The sequence below is a fragment of the Bombina bombina genome, chromosome 2, assembly GCF_027579735.1.
Source record: "Bombina bombina isolate aBomBom1 chromosome 2, aBomBom1.pri, whole genome shotgun sequence".
NCBI classification, from domain to species: domain Eukaryota; kingdom Metazoa; phylum Chordata; class Amphibia; order Anura; family Bombinatoridae; genus Bombina; species Bombina bombina.
Genome location: NC_069500.1, coordinates 1,288,408,836 through 1,288,429,559, shown reverse-complemented (window position 1 = coordinate 1,288,429,559; position 20,724 = coordinate 1,288,408,836). Strand labels below are relative to the sequence as shown.

The window sequence follows — 20,724 nt, the reverse complement described above, 5'->3', positions numbered from 1 at the left end:
TCTGCTTACTTGTAGGTTCTGAGCTGTTGTAGATTTCAGGTCCGTTCTCCCGCTCTCTAATGGCGGCTCCCTGCTGTTCTCATACTGTGCCGCTCCTGTCAATGACAGCCTAATTAAGTACTTTCGGCTTGTTATTAGTACCTCAAGGTTGTTGGCTCATGGTCCCAGCTGGGTTATATAGTAAATTCCAGTGTTATATCTAATTTTAAGCTTGCTGGCTTACGGAGCTATGGGTTTATGCTGCCATCTTAGCAGCGTCCGGCTCCGCCCCCTCTCTGTATAATATTTTTATGTTTGGATATCCACACACTTATTTTCTGTATAAAGTGCACAATGGTGTATAGTGGCAAAAATAATCATTTTATTTTCTGAATTCTAATTATTAATTTTAATTAAAGGGCCACTAAAATTAAAATTAAAATTTCATGATTCATATAAAGCATTAAATTTAAAAAAGCTTTCCAATATACTTCCATTATCAAAATGTGTACATTATTTTTATTTGCACAGTTTTTAAGGCATCAGCTCCTAAGTGAGTATGTGCAAAATACACAGAATATACGTATAAGCATTTTGTGATTGGCTGATTCCAGTCACAAGTTACAGAGTAAGAGAAAATTGTATTAACTTTAAAATTTGCCAGAAAATATTCTACTGCTCATTTTAAATTTAAATTTAGGGGTATATTTATTAATGTGAGAGTGGACATGATACGATGTAGCGTATCATGTCTGCCGCACATCGATAAATGCCTGACAGCATACGCTGTCGGCATTTATCATTGCACTAGCAGTTCTTGTGAACTACTGGTGCAATGCCGCCCCCTGCAGATTTGCGGGCAATCGGCTGCTAGCAGGGGGTGTCAATCAACCCGATCGTATTCGATCGGGTTGATTTCTGTCCGCGGCCTCAGAGCAGGCGGACAAGTTAGGGAGCAGTCTTTAGAAGGATCGCCGGAAACAAGGGGCATCAAGCTCCATACAGAGCTTGATAAATTGACCCCTAAGTGTTATTGCATAGGTATAACATACTAAGTTGTGGTGGTTTGGGATGGTGAACCGATGCTAAATGTGGGACAATGAAATGTGAAATTCTGATTGTCAAGCTGCTATTTAATGTCATTTTTTGCATTTCATATGGTGACATTTTCCCATATTATTATTAGTAATTTCCTATAAATTATATTATATAAAGTAGTAGAAACCAATCCAATTCATATGATATTTAAAAGACAGGGAATACAGTACTTTTATGACAAAATATAAAATATTTATTTAGATGACCATCTATAGCATTTCCAAAATCTCAATGCAAATCAAGACCCATTACCATTTAATAAAAAATGACTCCCATAAAAGCAAACAAAGAAGCATTGACTATAGCTTATATAAGAAACCTCTATCGGAAAAAATCCTCATTCCTAGCCCCTTAAAGGTATATTAAACAGTAAATTATGCTAGACATAATGGGGTAGATTTATTAAATGTCGGGTGGACATGATCCGCTGTAGCATCGCAAAATGCACAAGCATTTCTTGTGAAATGCTTGTGCAATGCCGCCCCCTGTACATTCGCGGGAAATTAACAGCTAGCAGGGGGTGTCAATAATCCCGATCGTATCCAATCGGGATGATTGCTGTTCGCCGCCTCAGAGGTGGCGGATGAGTTAAAAAGCAGCGGTTTTACAACCGCTGCTTCTTAACTTATGTTTCCGGCGAGCCTGAAGGCTTGTGAAATATACGCCGATGTATTAAGCAAAGATTAGCCTAAGTATAAATGTAGATGTATTTGTACTTGTTTCAATATTTAAGATATTGAAGTGAAAAGCTTTAGTTTCTATAAAGTACTTAGGTTTCTATAAATTAATGGGCGACACCATGTTTAAATTTACATTTCCCTCTTATCACAGGCACTAAAAAGACTGTACAGACAAGGCTGTGTGCAAACCCTTTCAGATAATTACTTTAACAATCCTATGTTCCTCACAGCCTTGTTTGTACAGTCTTTAAAAACTTGTTATACGTTTATTCCTTTTTCTGCAGGCGCTATAAAAAATCCGTAGTGATTTTGCATATTTTATATTATGATTGAGGCCATAAAACATGTGAAGACTTGCATTTAATGCATTTCACATGACGCTTACTTGAAGCTATACATGGCTGGTTTTAGTACTATAATACAACCAAACACCTTTGCCTTTGGAATGGATACAAATTAATTTGTATAGGGCTAGATTACGAGTGGCCCATTAACAGTTACAAACAAGTGAAAAGGGGTTTATCATAGGTGTTTGCGTGTGGCAGGTTTTCCTCTCGTAATACAAGTTGAAAGGAATCACGATCGTTTAAGTGCAATCGCAATTTACGCTAGAATGATTACCATATCCTCAGAGCTCTGTTTAACTGTTTCATAAAACAAAAAAGTGCACAAAATAACAACATCTAATACAAAGCATTCTAAAAACAATTGCACAAAAAAAAAATAAGTAGAGACACTTACATATACTTGTCTAAATATGTGTATATATATATATATATATGTGTATATATATATATATATATATATATATATATATATATATATATATATATATGTGTGTGTGTGCGTGTGTGTGTGTACATATGTATTTATGTGGATTTTAGTCCTTTGCAGTTAAGTAGATAACTGATATTTAATACAGTGTTATACTATGTATGCACTGTATATATTTCACATTCCAATGTTCTGCACATAGCAGAATATGTTCTATGTATTTTTAAATAGATATTCCTTTACATATCTGTATATACGGTATCTATACCTATATATAATCATGTTTATATATATATATAGGTGTAAATATATATTTGAGCAAAATAAAATTATATATATAAAGAAACATGTACAGGTTGCCCTCGGTTTACAACGGTTCAATTTGCACCGTTTCAGAATAACAACCTTTTTTTCAGCCATGTGACTGCTATTGAAAAGCATTAAGAAGCAGTGCATTGATTAAAATAGCCAGTAGGTGGAGCTGTCCGCTTGTGTTGCAGCAAAGATATGCAAGCCAAGCAAGCTGAAATTAATCAGTTTAACTAGACCTGAGCTATCGAGCAGCTTGCAAAGGAACAAGATCTTCCTGTCTATAAATCAGTCCAGATTGGAATGCATAGAAAGAACCGGTTACAGAAAAATGCAAGTAAAGTCTGTGTTGTGTGATTATTTTATTAGGTTTATAATGCTGTTTAGCAAATGTTTTTGTTCATTTAACTTAGTTTAATTATATATTCTGTGTTGTGTGATTATTTTATTAGGTTTATAATGCTGTTTAGCATTTAAAGTCTTCATTTCAAAGCTTTAAAAATAATGTATTAGGTGTTACTTATGCCAATTTTGAGAGGGGCCTGGAACCTAACTCCCTCACTTCCCATTGACTTACATTATAAACTGGGTTTCAATGTACAACGGTTTCGATTTACAACCATTCCTTCTGGAACCTAACCCTGGCGTAAACTGAGGGCTACCTGTATTTATGAATAAATAGAACATATTCTTCTATGTGAACAACATTGGAATGTGAAATATTCATATTTTCATGTCTGGATAGCACACTTGAGAATATGCGATCGGGTTTGCGCACGAGTAGGGTTTTTTCCTCTTTTTTTTGCTCCATTTACTATGATTGAATAGGTTATGGCGTGCACGAGTTTGGCTCTTTAGGCTCAGGATAGCGCACAAGCAATAACTGTTTACTTTCAACTGACGCGTACAGAAATTTGCTTCTAGTGCAGTTAACGTGAGTGTTAAATAGTGCTCCACTTGTAATCTGGCCCATAGTATGTTGTTGCAGCACCTTTCTTTTCTGGCTGGGCTTTAAACCATTTTACTAAAATTATTGCTAAAATAAATATTAAACTTTGATATTTACTGTGCAATTTACTTAAAATCAAGTAAACTTGAGTTACTCAAATGAAGGAAGTTCAACTTTTTTTTGTGTTGTTTTACAGGATATTCCACAAAATACAGCAGTGGAAGATGTACCAGAAAAAGACCTCCTTAATCTGCCAGAAGTGGTTAAGTATCAAACCTTTTGTTATTATTGAAGTATGTCTCACATATGTTGCTCTATTGTGTGTTATTACAGGGCATTTCATATGTATTTGGCCAGCAACACAAGATTTATTTTGTCCCTATTCGTCCAAGTTGACATAAATAAAATAACAAATATGATGACAAAATATAATGGTCACATTTAATTTCAGTGCATTTGCATCCACAAAATGTGAACCATGTAAGAGTTACAGCCCTTTTTATACATTGTTCCTCCATTTTATAGGATTAGAAGTACAGTAATTGGATCATTGGCTGCTCATCTGTTCATTGGTCAGGTGCATGTTATTGCAATTTTAGTTTGTGAGAACAAAAGATCTAGAGGTTATGCAAGGCGTGGCATTTTGCCTTTGCAGTCTGTTGTTGCAGTCACTCAACATGAAGAGTGATGCAGAATCAACTCCACTAAAGTAATTCAAAATGAAGTAATTGAATAGCTATTCGGCAAACCTAACTTAATCAGATGTGTCAAAAAGAAAATATACTGTACTGATTTAGTATCCTAAATAAAGGGAAATTGTGATTACTTACTGACAGTAATCTACCCCATGAACCAACTGTAACGCTGTTGTATAGTAAATGTAACCTGGTCCTTTCCCCACAACCATTAACTCTAACCATGACTTGGTTCTTCACTTAAATGATCTCCAGCATAATCTTCCCACCACAAACAACTACACAATTCTCCCACCACAAACATGCCCATTACATGATCTCTCCACTAAAATCTATTCCAAGACTTTGTAACTTTGCATAACATCCACCCCACCAACATCTAACCTGCATCAAAAAAATACAACTGTGCTTATTGTAAAAAAAAACAACAACAACAAAACAAATCAAAAACTAAAGTGCCCCTTAATATCTCCTTATATGAAGTATGGCAGAAGCCATTTCATGACCAAAAACAACTTTATTCCTGTTCTTCTCTTACTCATCATTTATGAAAAGAGGTATTGCTTTAAACCAATGTCTAAAAGAAACAATCCAATCACCCCATCCAAACAGGTCATAGGTAATTTTCCTGAGTCAAATAAAAAACTCATTTATGTGGTACGTCAATGGACAAAACATTTGGTTTATTTAAAAAAAGACCCTGATTTTTTTGGACCAAGCTTATGATTTTGCCTGGTTTATTAACTAATTAACCTATGATAGGTTGGAATACTGATTAATATTAATTATTTTAGTCCAATTAAATATAAATGATGCATATTTACTCTGATCAATCCAGATGAATATATCATATAATCAGGTATACCCCGCTCATACAGCGGGTTAGGGACCGGAGCCCCGCTGTAAAGTGAAAACCGACTTAAAGTGAGTCAAGGCATTTTTTACTTGTTTTTCACTTGCCAGTGTGTTTACAAGCTTAAAAACATGTTTGAAATAACATATATAGGTGTGCAATAGTGCTAAGTTTAGTTTAATAACAACAAAAGACAGTACACTACTGTATTCAGTTATGCAGACAGTAGAAAGGGATACATATACTGTATACAGGTACTGTACAGTACAACATGTAGTACAATACAGTGGTATGTGCTTTATTGCTTATCTTTGCTTATGATTCATCATCTGAGTTTTCAATGCAAATCAGTTTTGAAGGTGGAGAACTTGACAAAGATTCATCAGGTCTTGATGTTGAAGGTGATGATGATGGCTGTGGGACTTTATTAAAATATGATAGCAAAGAAGTTTGCTTCATGGACTGACGCTTCCTTTCTCAAAGTATTTCTTTATAACATGCAATTCAATTTGACACAATTTTATTAACTGAAGAACTTCTTTCAAAATTGCCATCAATCTGCTCCAAACCTGCCAAACCCGTTTCAATTAAATTGACATATTCCTCTAATTCTTTTGTTGGCATTTCCCTAATGCAAACTGGGTCTTCATCAGTAGAACCATCAGTTTCAAGAAACAGTCTTCTTTGCTCTTCAATCATAATCAAATCTTCATCTGTCAATGGCTGGTCATGAGATGCAAGCTATTCTGTAACATCTTCAGGCTCCACTTCTAGTTCCAGTTGTCTAGCCATGTCCACAACGCTAGCATTGACTTCCTCTACCGAAGTCTCAAGGCCGGGAACATCATCCATAAAGGTGGGGATTAGCTTTTTCCACACATGTCTCAATGCTGATTCTGAAACTTCATTCCAGGAATCTCTAATTGCTTTAATAGCATCTAGAATTGTAAATCCTTTCCAGAAGGCTTTTAATTTGTTCTGTGTAGCACCATCAGATGCATCGCTATCTAAGGCAGTTATAGCAGCAGTAAATGTCTTCTTCAAATAATATGCTTTGAAGGTTGCAATCACTCCCTGATCCATAGGCTGAAGAATAGATGTGGTGTTTGCAGGCAAGAAAACAACTTGAATCTCATTGTACATTTCCATTAATGCTCGTGGGTGAGAAGGTGCATTGTCAGTAAGCATTAAAATTTTAAAAGGAATTTTTTTTTCCTTGCAGTAGGCTTCAACTGTGGGTTTTAAATAATCTGTAAACCATGTTGTAAATAGACTTGCAGTCATCCAGGCTTTAGTGTTTGATTTGTAGTAAACAGGCAGGCTAGATTTAGCATAGTTTTTCAGAGCCCTGGGATTCTCAGAATGGTAGATCATCATAGGCTTCAGCTTCAAATCACCAGCTGCATTAGCACCTAAAAGCAGTGTTAGTCGATCCTTTGCAGCTTTGAATCCTGGCATTAACTTTTCCTCCTTTGCAATGAATGTCCTAGATGGCATTTTTTTCCAGAAAAGGCCGGTTTCATCAACATTAAATATTTGCTGTGTGGTGTAACCACCATCTTCTATAATTTTAGCCAGCTCTTCTGGAAAAGCCTCTGCAGATTCAACATCTGCACTAGCTGCTTCCCCTTGCACTTTAATGTTGTGCAGATGACTTCTTTCCTTAAACCTGTTAAACCAACCTCTGCTAGCTTCAAAATTTTCATCTTTAGCACTCTCACCTCTATCAGTCTTCATTGCATTAAACAAGGATAGTGCCTTGCTTTGAATAATGGCTTGGCTTAAAGGAACATTGTGGCTGGTTTGATCTTCTATCCAAACCACTAGCAGCTTCTCCATTTCAGCAATAAGGTTGTCTCTCTTGCGAATCACTTTTGTGTGCACTGGAGTAGCATTTTTTACTTCTTTTAAGTATTTTTCTTTAGCGTTCACCACTGTGCTAACTGTTGTGCGAGCCAAACCTAACTTGCGGCCTATATCTGAGATGGACATGCCTTGCTCACTCATCTTTATCATTTCCAACTTTTGATTCAATGTAAGAGGCTTACGGATCCTCTTTTTTTCATCACCTGGAGCCAGGGCCATTGTAGAAATGTAGAAATAAAATAAAGACTAAAATACAAAACAGAGATGATACTGGGAGTGAATTTTTAAATTACTGTATGAAAAAAAAACATGAAAAAAAAAGATTGTCTGCTCCTATTGCAATGATTGGTTTTACCTTTGTGCTTACCTTGAATAGTACAGGTAATAATCTCATATGCCTCCTTCATCTCATACAGTCTATACAGTACCATACCATAACCTAATGTACAGTACTCTACTGTACCTGTACTGTAAGACAGATCCTTATTTTATGTGGAGATCTCAAACCATGCCAAACAATACTGTACAGTACTAAAGTAGGTTATGTTTTATGGTATGGTACTGTATATGAGATGGAGGCATATGAAATGCTTACCTGTACTATTCAAGGTAAGCACAAAGGTATTATGACAATAATACTGTATACAGCATATACTGGTACTTGTACTGTACCTTTATTGGCCAAAAAATACTGCTTATGAAGAACTAGACTTGTGTGTACGGTACAATTACTGTATGGATTTAACAAATAATCCTGTACAGTACTGTACCTTTAATTGTACAAAAAATACTGTAATGCTTATGAAGACCGGTATACTGTACTGGACTTACCAAATTACAGTATCTGGTACAGTACAATACTGTACTGCACAGTTTTAGCAACCCTAAAGTCTTTCCAACGTACTCTGTAAAACCGCATGCAATTTTTCTCCTTACTCCTTGTCTAAGTCCTGAGCTGTGCCGCGCTGAGAAACTACTTCCGGGTTTGCGGCGGCGACGTATTAGCAAAACGACGTAAAGCGAATCGACGTAAAGCGGGGTATACCTGTACTAATTTAAACTACACTTTTTTTTTTTAATCATAATTTTTTTATTTGTTTTAAACAATATAATACAGCAACTGGGGACTCGCAGGTCCCCTGCACAATATAACACACGACAAGTCTGTATGAGAACGAAAAAAACGAAAAAACCCAAAACTATAACATATGACTTGTATGTTCAACAGATAGAAAAAGAGGTTGGTACATTTCAAGATAGCTTTTAAAGGAGGGGGGGTAGGAGAGTGAGGGGGGGGGGGGAGGAAAAGACCCGAATAAGGGGAGGAGGGGGGGGGGACATCTCAGGCGGTCACCCCTAAGTGCCCAGGATATAATCGCTTAGGTCCTAACTGCAGGTATCCATTGAGTGTCGTGTGCGTCTTTCCAGTCTGCCCAAACCATTTCAAATAGATCTACTTTGTCCAGACTATAGTATATGTCCTTTTCCATTGTATATAGGTAGGCCATAGTGTTAAGGATATCGGACCACCCTGGGGGAATTGATTTCTTCCAACATCTAGCAATATTGGTTTTAACAGATGACATGAGGTATACGCAAAAAATCTTCTGTTGTTTAGGGAGGGTGTGTAAGTTTAAGTGGAGTAGTGCCGTTGCAGGGTTTTTAGGGATCACAATCTTAAAGGCCGCCAGAGTGCGGAAGCACGAGTTCCACAGGGAAATTAGCTTTGGACACTCCCACCATGTGTGGAGCATATCTCCAGGGAGACCACATTCCCTCCAACACAGGGGTGAAGTCAGTGGAAACATTTTGGATAGCCGCGTAGGGACAAAATACCATTGAGAAATGACTTTGTAGTAGGTCTCAAACATTGTTATACAGTGTAATGATTTTTTAGTTAAAGTGATGGACCTCTTGCAGGAGTTTACAGAAATCTGGGTGTGAAGAGCAGCGTTCCACTTTAGTAGGTGTGATGCCAGGGCAGGAGGTACAGTGCCTTCAAGCAAACCGTAATGTCTCGAGAGAGGCTTGTGGAGTCTACGGCCCCCATTCCACACAGACTCCCATGGAGTGAGCTGTCGAGAGTTGTAACCATTGCTATAGGAGTTACAGCACCTACTACTAACCATGTTGACTCTTCATATTATCAGTTCTTGCTGGATCCTTTGTTTTAATTCTGTACAGAGACTTTTACCAATGTATTTCATTTAACTGTAATTATTTCACACTCTTATGGCTTCTGTGAGAAAAAAGATTTATCGTGTCTTTCTTTATTTCCTACCTTTTCTGTTTCTTTAATAACTTTACTGTTTGGCCAGCTGCATGAGTTTCATCTTTATGATGAAAAACACTACGTGTTTGACCTGCCTTTAACCACATAGTGAAGTTTACTTTCACTTGCATGTCCCTGAGCTCTTACAAATACCTGTTAGCTAGTCGCCCTCTGCAAAGTTCTCTGCAGCTTTCTTTAGCACATCTTGAAAAGATCCTCCAAGATCAAGAAGTCTGTGATGTTTGGTTCTACGTCCTTCTTTTACTTTACAGCCACAGAGGTATTTCTTTAGGAGTACAGCAACTCTGCCAACCAAACATCTAGCCATGCAAAGCCACAAAACCCAGTGTTGGATGACGCAACTAGTTTTACTAAGTCAGATGCACTTCCTTCTAAAGCAGATTTCAACTTTTTTGGCTCAAGCCAGTTAAATAACTAAATACAGTGTAAAGATGTCTAAGGAGAGTCCAATAATCAAGTAGGGGAAGTTACAGACAATCAAATAAAAAGAAAATCTGTTCCAATACATAAGTCAACAGTAGGCTATTATTAAGCAACTTCAGGAGAAGCCCATGGATATTAATAATTGTGGCAGTCTGTTGCCCTAGCTGCAACTATTAAAGGGACACTATGCACCATATAATTACAAGCCATTTCTATCTTGCTACAATAAAAAAATGCCAGTTACACATTAACCCACAACTTGAGTTATTTGGAGGTTCCACTCTGGGTTTACTTTTGGAAAAGATAAGACTAGCCACAGATATCATGTTAGTTTAAGGGCAAATGTTTTGCAGTTGTTATCTACTGAATTCATTTAAGGATATATATGTATCAGGGATAGACTTGAAAAGACTGCAGTGTGCATTTACAGTTCTGACAATTAGAAAGTCCACAATTGTTAGAACTAATTTACTTGAAAAGGGGACAAATTAAATAATTAAATTACATTTCAAAAGTGTTTTACTAGGCACAATTACATTTTAGTATTACAATCTTAAGGAGTTAAATGTCCATTCAATCAACTACAAAAGCTATTTAAATCCTTCTAGGGTGATATGGAAACAAACTAGATAGGGAAAATCAGTTACTTATGCATTATCTCCAAGCTTACAAACGCTAGAAAAAAAGTTATCCACACACTGTACCCAATCCAACAAAAAGAAAAAAACACATTACCTGCATACTATGCCCACAGAACTACTTGTCAAAAAAACAAAAGACACATCTCTGCCAAGAGACATCATGGTCAAATTCCAGACCTTTAAAAACAAGGACCAGTTGCTCTCTCCATCATGAAAACAGAAGTCAATCACATTTGATGGAACTATTCTTCTGATACTCCTGTACCCGTGCAAGTGTGAGGAAAAATGTCTAACAATTTACCATACTAATATCTACAGATAATGCTTCCCACTTTGCTTGAGGGCCACCAATAATGGCCAACACGCCGTTTACAAGTCCTTGCAGATATTAAACAATTCTTCAAATCTCTTGAAATTTCATCAACAGATTTTTCTTCCTTGACTGAACCATAGGAGGTTCAACTCCAATCTATTCTGAGCCTTTCTCTAAAATCCCAATGCTCTGGGAGTGTCAAAAGCTCTAGGGAAAAGTCCAAATGGCTTTATCCAATCAAATGTACTGCCAAATGTAAAGTGTTAGCTTATTTGTCAAAATTGTGTCGGAAGTAGCATGAGTATTACAAGTTGAAAGTAAACACGTGCGCTTGAGCACAATTGAATTTAATGCATGTCAGGATAGCTCGACTTCAGAGCTCTGTTTAAATGTTACGCTCGAACAAAAAGTTTCAAAAAACATCAAAAATACATTTAAAAGTACAGTTACACTTAAAGGGACAGTCTAGTCAAAATTAAACTTTCATGATTTAGATAGGGCATGCAATTTTAAACAACTTTCCAATTTACTTCTATTATCTAATTTGCTCAATTCTTTAGGTATCCTTTGTTGAAGAAATAGCAATGCACATGTGTGAGCCAATCACACAAGGCCTCTAGGTTCAGCAACCAATCAGCAGCTACTGAGCATATCTAGATATGCTTTTCAGCAAGTGATATCAAAAGAATGAAGCAAATTAGATAATAGAAGTAAATTAGAAAGTTGTTTAAAATTACATGCTCTTTCTAAATCACGAAAGAAAAAATTTGGCTTTCATGTCCCTTTAAGATAACACTAATAAAAATTATTAAAAAATTGAATAAAAAAGTTATAAGGGCTCAAAGATATGAGGTGTCAGGTGCTTTAACATAGAGATACATACATAAACGTCTAAATATATATATATATATATATATATATATATATATATATATATATATATATATATATATATATATATACACTCGTAGCAAGGATGTGCACTCTCACTTTAATGCAACTGCCAGGGTGCTAGTAAAGAATTATATGAAGGAACAAAAAACTTGCACTCACTGGGCTTTTTTGTATTAATATTTACTATCAAATATGTGACGTTTCGAGGATAATATATCCCCTTCCTCAGACAGCAAGTGAATCAAACAGTGAATATATACACTTTAACAAACAAACCCCTCCCCCCAATTAGAGCAAAAAAAAACGCCAAACAAGTTGCTATGGTGACCTATGAGTCACAGTATAAACATCATAGTGCTATTTCAGTAATAAATGTTTAAATGAGCCATCCCGGCCCCTAGTGAGAAGTGACTACCCAGGTGATACATAAAGGGACTGTGCTAGAAATGCAAACCAATGTGGAGCTCACACAGCCCAAAAACGGAGTTTATACAACACCCTTACTAACAGATTATACGATATTCATATTAAATGAAGCAAGCACAGAACTATAGACTTACAACGTGACATATAGACTTACATAGTGAGAGGCACATATCACGATCGCTGCAGACCCTCATCCTGGCACCGGTAAACAACGTTGTGACAAGGAACCCGGAACGGAACCAGCCGGTCACTTGGGAGGCAATGAACCAATCACCAGTATTGTGTACCGTTGTCATGGTGATAGATCGCACCAGACCAAGCAAGACATACATACCGTGACTAGTCTAACCGGGACAGCCAGATCACTATATTGGAACGGGGACCGCACACAAGCCGCAATCAGGAGATCCCCAAAGCAATCACACGCAAAAGACATCACGAAACCCGGAAATCGTGGGTATGTCACGTGAGTGATAGCAATGACCAATCACTAAAGTTGTGTGTAGTTGCTATGGGGACCCCCGCAAACAGTAGAAACACAGAAGCTAATCCCTATAGCGTAGATCACACATATAATAGACCACACTCACCAACATACATACTAATAAATTGGAAAACACAGTGATTGCGTAGGGGGATGGTATGGCTATGCCTAAGACCAGAGGTGGACATATAGCTGTCAATCATATACAGTGTACAACCAAAATCAGGGAAAATCAAATTGACTTGCTAAATAGTGCCCAATAGGTCCATAATTATGGCCATAATGACATACATGCAAAGAAGGGAAAGTGGACATACCATTCTGACTCTGGGTAAGAAAGGCTCAGAATAGATTGGAGTTGAACCTCCTATGGTTCAGTCACAGAAGGGGACTGCACTCCAAGACCGGACCGGGTACACATCCCATGACCCAGCAACATGCTCAGCCCTGGGTGCTCAGTGACACTCACAAAAAGCTGTGCTGTCACCAGAGTCACAGGCAGTTAACCCCAGACAGGAGTGGGTGCAAGAACCATAGGGTAATTACAAAACAAATTAATACAACACATAGAGAAAACCCTGCACTCACTAGCAAGCTCACAGTTAAGATTTAAAAGCAAAAATGGAAAGGTTAGTTACCGCATCTGGCCAAATGGGACAAGCTCAGGTACCACCTCAAGGTCCTTTTACCTGAGAACCTAACACAGCCACACAATGCAAGCTCTCAAATCCAAACAAACTGGGAACAAGGGAGGGGTGCACAGGCATATGTAATCACCCAGAAATATACAAATCACGGAAGGGGACTGCACTCCAAGACCGGACCGGGTACACATCCCATGACCCAGCAACATGCTCAGCCCTGGGTGCTCAGTGGCACTCACAAAAAGCTGTGCTGTCACAGGCAGTTAACCCCAGACAGGAGTGGGTGCATGAACCATAGGGGAATTACAAAACAAATTAATACAACACATAGAGAAAACCCTGCACTCACCATATATATATATATATGCACTTTTTTAATTTAAACACTTTAATACATTTGACTAGTAATTTATTTAACAGGCTGCTCTAGTCAAATGTTTTAAATTGTTTAAATTAAAAAAGTGCAGATTTATTTAAAGAAATATTTGACCATTGACCACCAAGAGCCCTAAACCAAAAAAGCATTATTGCATAAAGTTGTAATGATTAAATAAAACTTTTCGAACATAAAATATCTCATAACTGTCCAGTACTTAAAGTGAATGTAAAGTTAAATGAATGAGTGCTGGTTTTTAGAAATACTATTGAAAACAGGGGCACTTTCGATCATTAAACTTTACATAGCACCTCAAAGAAGAAACCGGCTTCCTCCAATCATGGCGTGGCCTCACAAGCTGGACGCTCTGGGGTGCACACCATGATTGGAGGAAGCCGGTTTCGTCATTGCTGAGGTAAGTACAGAGGAGCTGCGGGCGGAGGATCACTGGTCCGGGTTTGCTAAAGAATAGGTAAGTATTTTAAAAAAACGCTGCAATGTAAAGTTTAATGAATGAAAGTGCGTTAGTCAGAGAGCATTTGGGGCACACATTCGACGCTCCCGGATTCCATTTGGCGCGCAATTTGGGGGTGATGTAGCTGAGGTGCATGAATTTAAGGTGCATTTCTCTATGATCTGATGCTAAAGTGGCCTGTGCCACAAACTGAAAACTGGTGGTTAAGACATCTTCGTTGATGTCGATGTTTGCATTTGCGTTCCATCTGTCACCCACCTGGTGTATAAATTCCTTAGTCTTTACCTTTTTGATTGAGTTATAGATAAATGAGATAGAATGTGTCCCTTGTTTAGTTAAGGAGCAGATACGGTCAATGGCGGTGTTATTTGTGCAGTTGAGTCCGTCAGTTAGTAGTTTGTGGGCGTAGAGGGAGCATTGGAGGTATTCAAATGTGCTATGTCGAGGGAGGGTGAATTTTTCTTGGATATCTATGAGGGGGTGTAGTTTGTTAGAGGTTGGCTCTATCAGCTGTGCTACTGAGGTTCAGCCTCTTTCCTCCCATAGTGCAAACATATGGGTAGTCATACCTGGCAAAAAGGTGGGATTGCCCTGTATCAGGAGATGTTTGGTGATTGTGTGGTATAATCCCCACAATCTAGACAGCTCTGTCCAGGCCCGCAATGGGTCCCTAAATAGAATGTTGTCCTTAATTTGGGGGGTGGGGGATGAAAGTGTAGCGTGGTGTGTGGTAGGAATGCCAGAGAAAATGGGTGTACCAAGTGTTTCTCCAATTGTTTGTCCCCGAAGACAGAAGTGCCCGTTCAAAGACTAGTTTAACTAATGTGGACCAATTATACCTGTCCACGTTTGGGAACTTAAGGCCTCCTCTATCTGTTGGCAGAGCAAGAGCCAACTTGAGGTGGCTGATTCGTTGTTTTTTTGGAGTTCCACGCAAACTTGGAGAAAGCAAGTGATGGTTAGTAAATCCTGTTGTGTAAGTAGAAGAGGTAGTAGCTGTAGGGGGGTATAGTAATTTGGGCATAACTATAATTTTTATTAGGCTAATTCGACCTGAAAGGGGTAGCGGTAACTTCTGAACAGCCAGTAGGGTTTGTATTTGTGTGAGTACAGGAGGGATATTGAGTTTGTAGATTAAGTTAGGATTAGTGTGTTGTTGGATTTCTGAGTATTTAAAGAGGCCATCAGTGGTTTTGAGTAATGTTAGGATTAGAAATGAGTTAGAGGCTTTTTTTTAAGGCATATCAGTTCCAATTTATCAAGGTTCACTTTATATCCGGAACTTTCTCCAAATTGTTTAAGTATGGTAATGAGATTTGGAATCGTGTTGTTTGGGTATTGGAGATACAATAGTAAGTTATCAGCATACAGGGATAAGTGAGGGCAGTGGAGGCATATGTTCACCCATTCCAGTGTGTTTCTGATGTGGATGGCCAGCGGTTCTATAGCCAAGTTAAATAGGAGGGGTGAGAGTGGGCAGCCCTGTGGGGTTCCTCTTTCCATTAGGAAGGGTTGGGAGGCTTCTCCATTAACTATAACCAAGGTTCATCGGTTTTGGTACAGTGTCTCAATGAGTTTATGGAAGTCCCCAGTGATACCGAATTTCTCTATGAAAGTCAGCAAGTAGTTCCACTCCACCCTTGTGGACTGCTGCTCGCACGTATGCACTCTTAGCGTGTCAAAACACAATTGTGAGCAATGTGTTGAGTAACATGTCTTTGTCAAATTTTGCTACCTCTTTTACTGCTCATGTTCTTACTTATGTCACTGCATTCCACATGTTTTTACAAGATATGTGAAATGCTGTGACATAAGTGCGCACATGCGCAGTCATGGAGGTAGCAAATTTCAACGGGTAGCAAAAATCAACAGAACACCGGCACACTGTGATTTATCATAGACATGATCATGCAAGCTGTTTGGAGCAAAGAGAGTGTTTGCAGTATTTACTCTGACATTTATCTTTATATTTTTGCACTGTGTAGGAAGTCATGAGTTTAGTTATCTGCAGATGATACATGACTTCATATATACAGTGCAGAAATATATAAGATTACTGTCAGTGTAATTATTACAAACATTCCCTATGCTCTCAAAACTATCTTTCTTTCATGTAATTAGCAAGAGTCCATGAGCTAGTGACGTATGGGATATACATTCCTACCAGGAGGGGCAAAGTTTCCGTTGGAGCCCGGTTTTCCTCTCAGCGTGCAGTGAATGTCAGAGGGATGTGAGGAGAGTATTGCCTATTTGAATGCAGTGATCTCCTTCTACGGGGTCTATTTCATAGGTTCTCTGTTATCGGTCGTAGAGATTCATCTCTTACCTCCCTTTTCAGATCGACGATATACTCTTATTTATATACCATTACCTCTGCTGATTCTCGTTTCAGTACTGGTTTGGCTTTCTACAAACATGTAGATGAGTGTCCTGGGGTAAGTAAATCTTATTTTCTGTGACACTCTAAGCTATGGTTGGGCACTTTATTTATAAAGTTCTAAATATATGTATTCAAACATTTATTTGCCTTGACTCAGAATGTTCAACATTCCTTATTTTCAGACAGTCAGTTTCATATTTGGGATAATGCATTTGAATCAATCATTTTTTTCTTACCTTAAAAAATTTGACTTTTTTTCCCTGTGGGCTGTTAGGCTCGCGGGGGCTGAAAATGCTTCATTTTATTGCGTCATTCTTGGCGCGGATTTTTTTGGCGCAAAAAATCTTTTCTGTTTCCGGCGTCATACGTGTCGCCGGAAGTTGCGTCATTTTTGACGTCCTTTTGCGCCAAAAATTTCGGCGTTCCGGATGTGGCGTCATTTTTGGCGCCAAAAGCATTTAGGCGCCAAATAATGTGGGCGTCTTGTTTGGCGCTAAAAAAATATGGGCGTCGCTTTTGTCTCCACATTATTTAAGTCTCATTATTTATTGCTTCTGGTTGCTAGAAGCTTGTTCACTGGCATTTTTTTCCCATTCCTGAAACTGTCATTTAAGGAATTTGATCAATTTTGCTTTATATGTTGTTTTTTCTATTACATATTGCAAGATGTTCCATGTTGCAACTGAGTCAGAAGATACTTCAGGAAAATCACTGCCCGGTGCTGGAGCTACCAAGCTAAGTGTATCTGCTATAAATTTTTGGTATCTGTTTCTCCAGCTGTTGTTTGTATTGCATGTCATGACAAACTTATTAATGCAGATAAAATTTCCTTTAGTACTGTTACATTACCTGTTGCTGTTCCGTCAACATCTAATTTTCAGAGTGTTCCTGATAAACATAAGAGATTTTATTTTTTAAATCCATTTAGAAGGCTATGTCTGTTATTTCTCCTTCTAGTTTACATAAAAGTCTTTTAAAACTTCTCTTTTTTCAGATGAATTTTTAAATGAACATCATCATTCTGATACTGATAATGGTTCTTCTGGTTCAGAGGTTTCTGTCTCAGAGGTTGATGCTGATAAATCTTTGTATTTGTTCAAGATGGAATTTATTCGTTCTTTATTTAAAGAAGTATTAATTGCTTTAGAAATAGAGGATTCTGGTCCTCTTGATACTAAATCTAAACGTTTAAATAAGGTTTTTAAATCTCCTGTAGTTATTCCAGAAGTGTTTAATCTCCCTGTTGCTATTTCTGAAGTAATTTCCAGGGAATGGAACAATTTGGGTAATTCTTTTACTCCTTCTAAACGTTTAAGCAATTATATCCTGTGCCATCTGACAGATTAGAGTTTTTTGGGACAAAATCCCTAAGGTTTGGGGCTGTTTCTACTCCTGCTAAATGTACTACTATTCCTACGGCAGATAGTACTTCATTTAAGGATCCTTTAGATAGGAAAATTGAATCCTTTCTAAGAAAAGCTTACTTATGTTCAGGTAATCTTCTTAGACCTGCTATATTTTTAGCGGATGTTGCTGCAGCTTCAACTTTTTGGTTAGAAGTTTTAGCGCAACAAGTAACAGATCATAATTTTATAGCATTATTATTATTCTATAACATGCTAATAATTTTATTGGTGATACCATCTTTTGATATCATTAGAGTTGATGTCAGGTATATGTCTCTAGCTATTTTAGCTAGAAAAGCTCTATGGATTAAACTTGGAATACTGATATGTCTTCTAAGTCAACTTTGCTTTCCCTTTCTTTCCAGGGTAATAAATTATTATCTCAACTGTTTCTGGAAGGAAGGGAACTTTTTTACCAAAGGATAAAAAATCCAAGGTAAATTTAGGTTTAATAATCATTTTTCGTTCTTTTTCTCACAACAAGGAACAAAAGCCTGATCCTTCATCCTCAGTTTGGAAACTATTTCCAGTTTGGAATATATCCAAGCCTTATAGAAACCTATAGCCAGCTCCTAAGTACCCATGAAGGTGCGGCCCTTATTCCAGTTCAGCTGGTATGGGGCAGATTACGTTTTCTTCAAAGAAATTTGGATCAATTCCGTTCTCAATCTCTGGTTTCAGAACATTGTTTCAGAAAGGTACAGAATTGGCTTCAAGTTAAGGCCTCCTGCTAAGAGATTTTTTTCTTTCCCGTGTCCCAGTTAACACAGCAAAGGCTCAGCATTTCTGAAATGTGTTTCAGATCTAGAGTTGGCTGGAGTAATTATGCCAGTTCCAGTTCTGGAACAGGGGCTGGGGTTTTATTTTATCTCTTCATTGTACCAAAGAAGGTCAATTCCTTTAGACCAGTTCCGGATCTATCAATATTGAATCGTTATGTAAGGATACCAACATTCAAGATGGTTACTGTAGGACTATCCTGCCTTTTGTTTAGCAAGGGCATTATATGTCTACAATAGATTTACAGTATGTGTATCTGCATATTCGGATTCATCCAGATCACTTTTAGTGTCTGAGATTCTCTTTTTAGACAAGCATTACCAGTTTTGTGGCTCTACCGTTTGGCCTAGCCTCAGTTCCAAGAATTTTTTTCGAAGGTTCTCGGTGCCCTTCTTTCTGTAATCAGAGAACAGGGTTTTGGTATTTCCTTATTTGGACGTTATCTTGGTACTTGCTCAGTCTTCTCATTTTCGAAGAATCTCATACGAATCGACTTGTGTTGTTTCTTCAAGTTCATGGTTGGAGGATCAATTTACCAATCAGTTCATTGATTCCTCAGACAAGGGTAACCTTTTTAGGTTTCTAGATAGATTCAGTGTCTATGACTCTGTCCTTGTCAGACAAGAGAAGTTTAACATTGATATCAGCTTGTCAAACCTTCAGTCACAATCATTCCCTTTGGTAGCCTTATGCATGGAAATTTTAGGTCTTAGGACTGCCGCATCAGATGCAATTTCCTTTGCTCGTTTTCACATGCGACCTCTTCAGCTCTGTATGCTGAACCAATGGTGCAGGGATTACTCAAAGATATCTCAATTAATATCTTTAAACCGATTATACGACACTCTCTGACATGGTGGACAGATCACCATCGTTTAGTTCAGGGGGCTTCTTTGTTCTTCCGACCTGGACTATAATCTCAACAGATGCAAGTCTTACAGGTTGGGGAGCTGTGTGGGGGTATCTGACGGCACAAGGGGTTTGGGAATCTCAGGAGGTGAGATTTCCGATCAATATTTTGGAACTCCGTGCAATTTTCAGAGCTCTTCAGTCTTGGCCTTTTCTGAAGAGAGAGTTGTTCATTTGTTTTCAGATAGACAATGTCACAACTGTGGCATACATCAATCATCAAGGAGGGACTCACAGTCCTCTGGCTATGAGAGAAGTATCTCGAATTTTGGTTTGGGCGGAATCCAGCTCCTGTCTAATCTCTGCGGTTCATATCCCAGGTATGGACAATTGGAAAGCGGATTATCTCAGTCGCCAAACGTTGCACCTGGGCGAATGGTCTTCACCCAGAGGTATTTCCTCAGATTGTTCAAATGTGGGAATTCCCAGAAATAGATCTGATGGCTTCTCATCTAAACAAGAAACTTACCTGGTATCTGTCCGGATCCCGGGATCCTCGGGCGGAGGCAGTGGATGCATTATCTCTTCCTTACAAGTGTCATCCTGCCTATATCTTTCCGCCTCTAGTTCTTCTTCCAAGGGTATTCTCCAATATTCTAAAGGAATGCTCATTTGTCCTGCTGGTAGCTCCAGCATGGCCTCACGGGTTTTGGTATGCAGATCTTGTCCGGATGGCCTCTTGCCAGCTGTGGACTCTTCCGTTAAGACCAGTCTTTTTGTCTCAAGGTTCTTTTTTCCATCAGAATCTCAAAACCTTAATTTTAAGGTATGGAGTTTGAACGCTTGATTCTTGGTCAAAGAGGTTTCTCTGACTCTGTGATTGATACTATGTGACAGGCTCGTAAATCTGTATCTAGAGAGATATATTATAGAGTCTGGAAGACTTATTTTTCTTCAGGATGGTTTAGATAAAGGTTTGTCCGCAAGTTCCTTGAAAGACAAATCTCTGCTCTTTCTGTTCTTTTTCACAGAAGGATTGCTAATCTTCCTGATATTCATTGTTTTGTACAACCTTTGGTTCGTATAAAACCTGTCATTAAGTCAATTTCTCCTACTTGGAGTTTGGATTTGGTTCTG

General features: G+C 38.1%; 1 protein-coding gene across 2 annotated transcripts in view; it reads left to right on the top strand.

The window, feature by feature from the left end:
* Positions 1 to 20,724, top strand: part of LOC128650283 (uncharacterized) — a 422,276-nt gene that overhangs the window by 64,827 nt on the left and 336,725 nt on the right. For both annotated transcript variants that reach the window (XM_053704109.1, XM_053704108.1), the window contains exon 4: positions 3,986 to 4,051. In XM_053704109.1, coding sequence (XP_053560084.1) covers positions 3,986 to 4,051 — 66 coding nt within the window. The remainder of the gene's footprint in view (positions 1 to 3,985; positions 4,052 to 20,724) is intronic.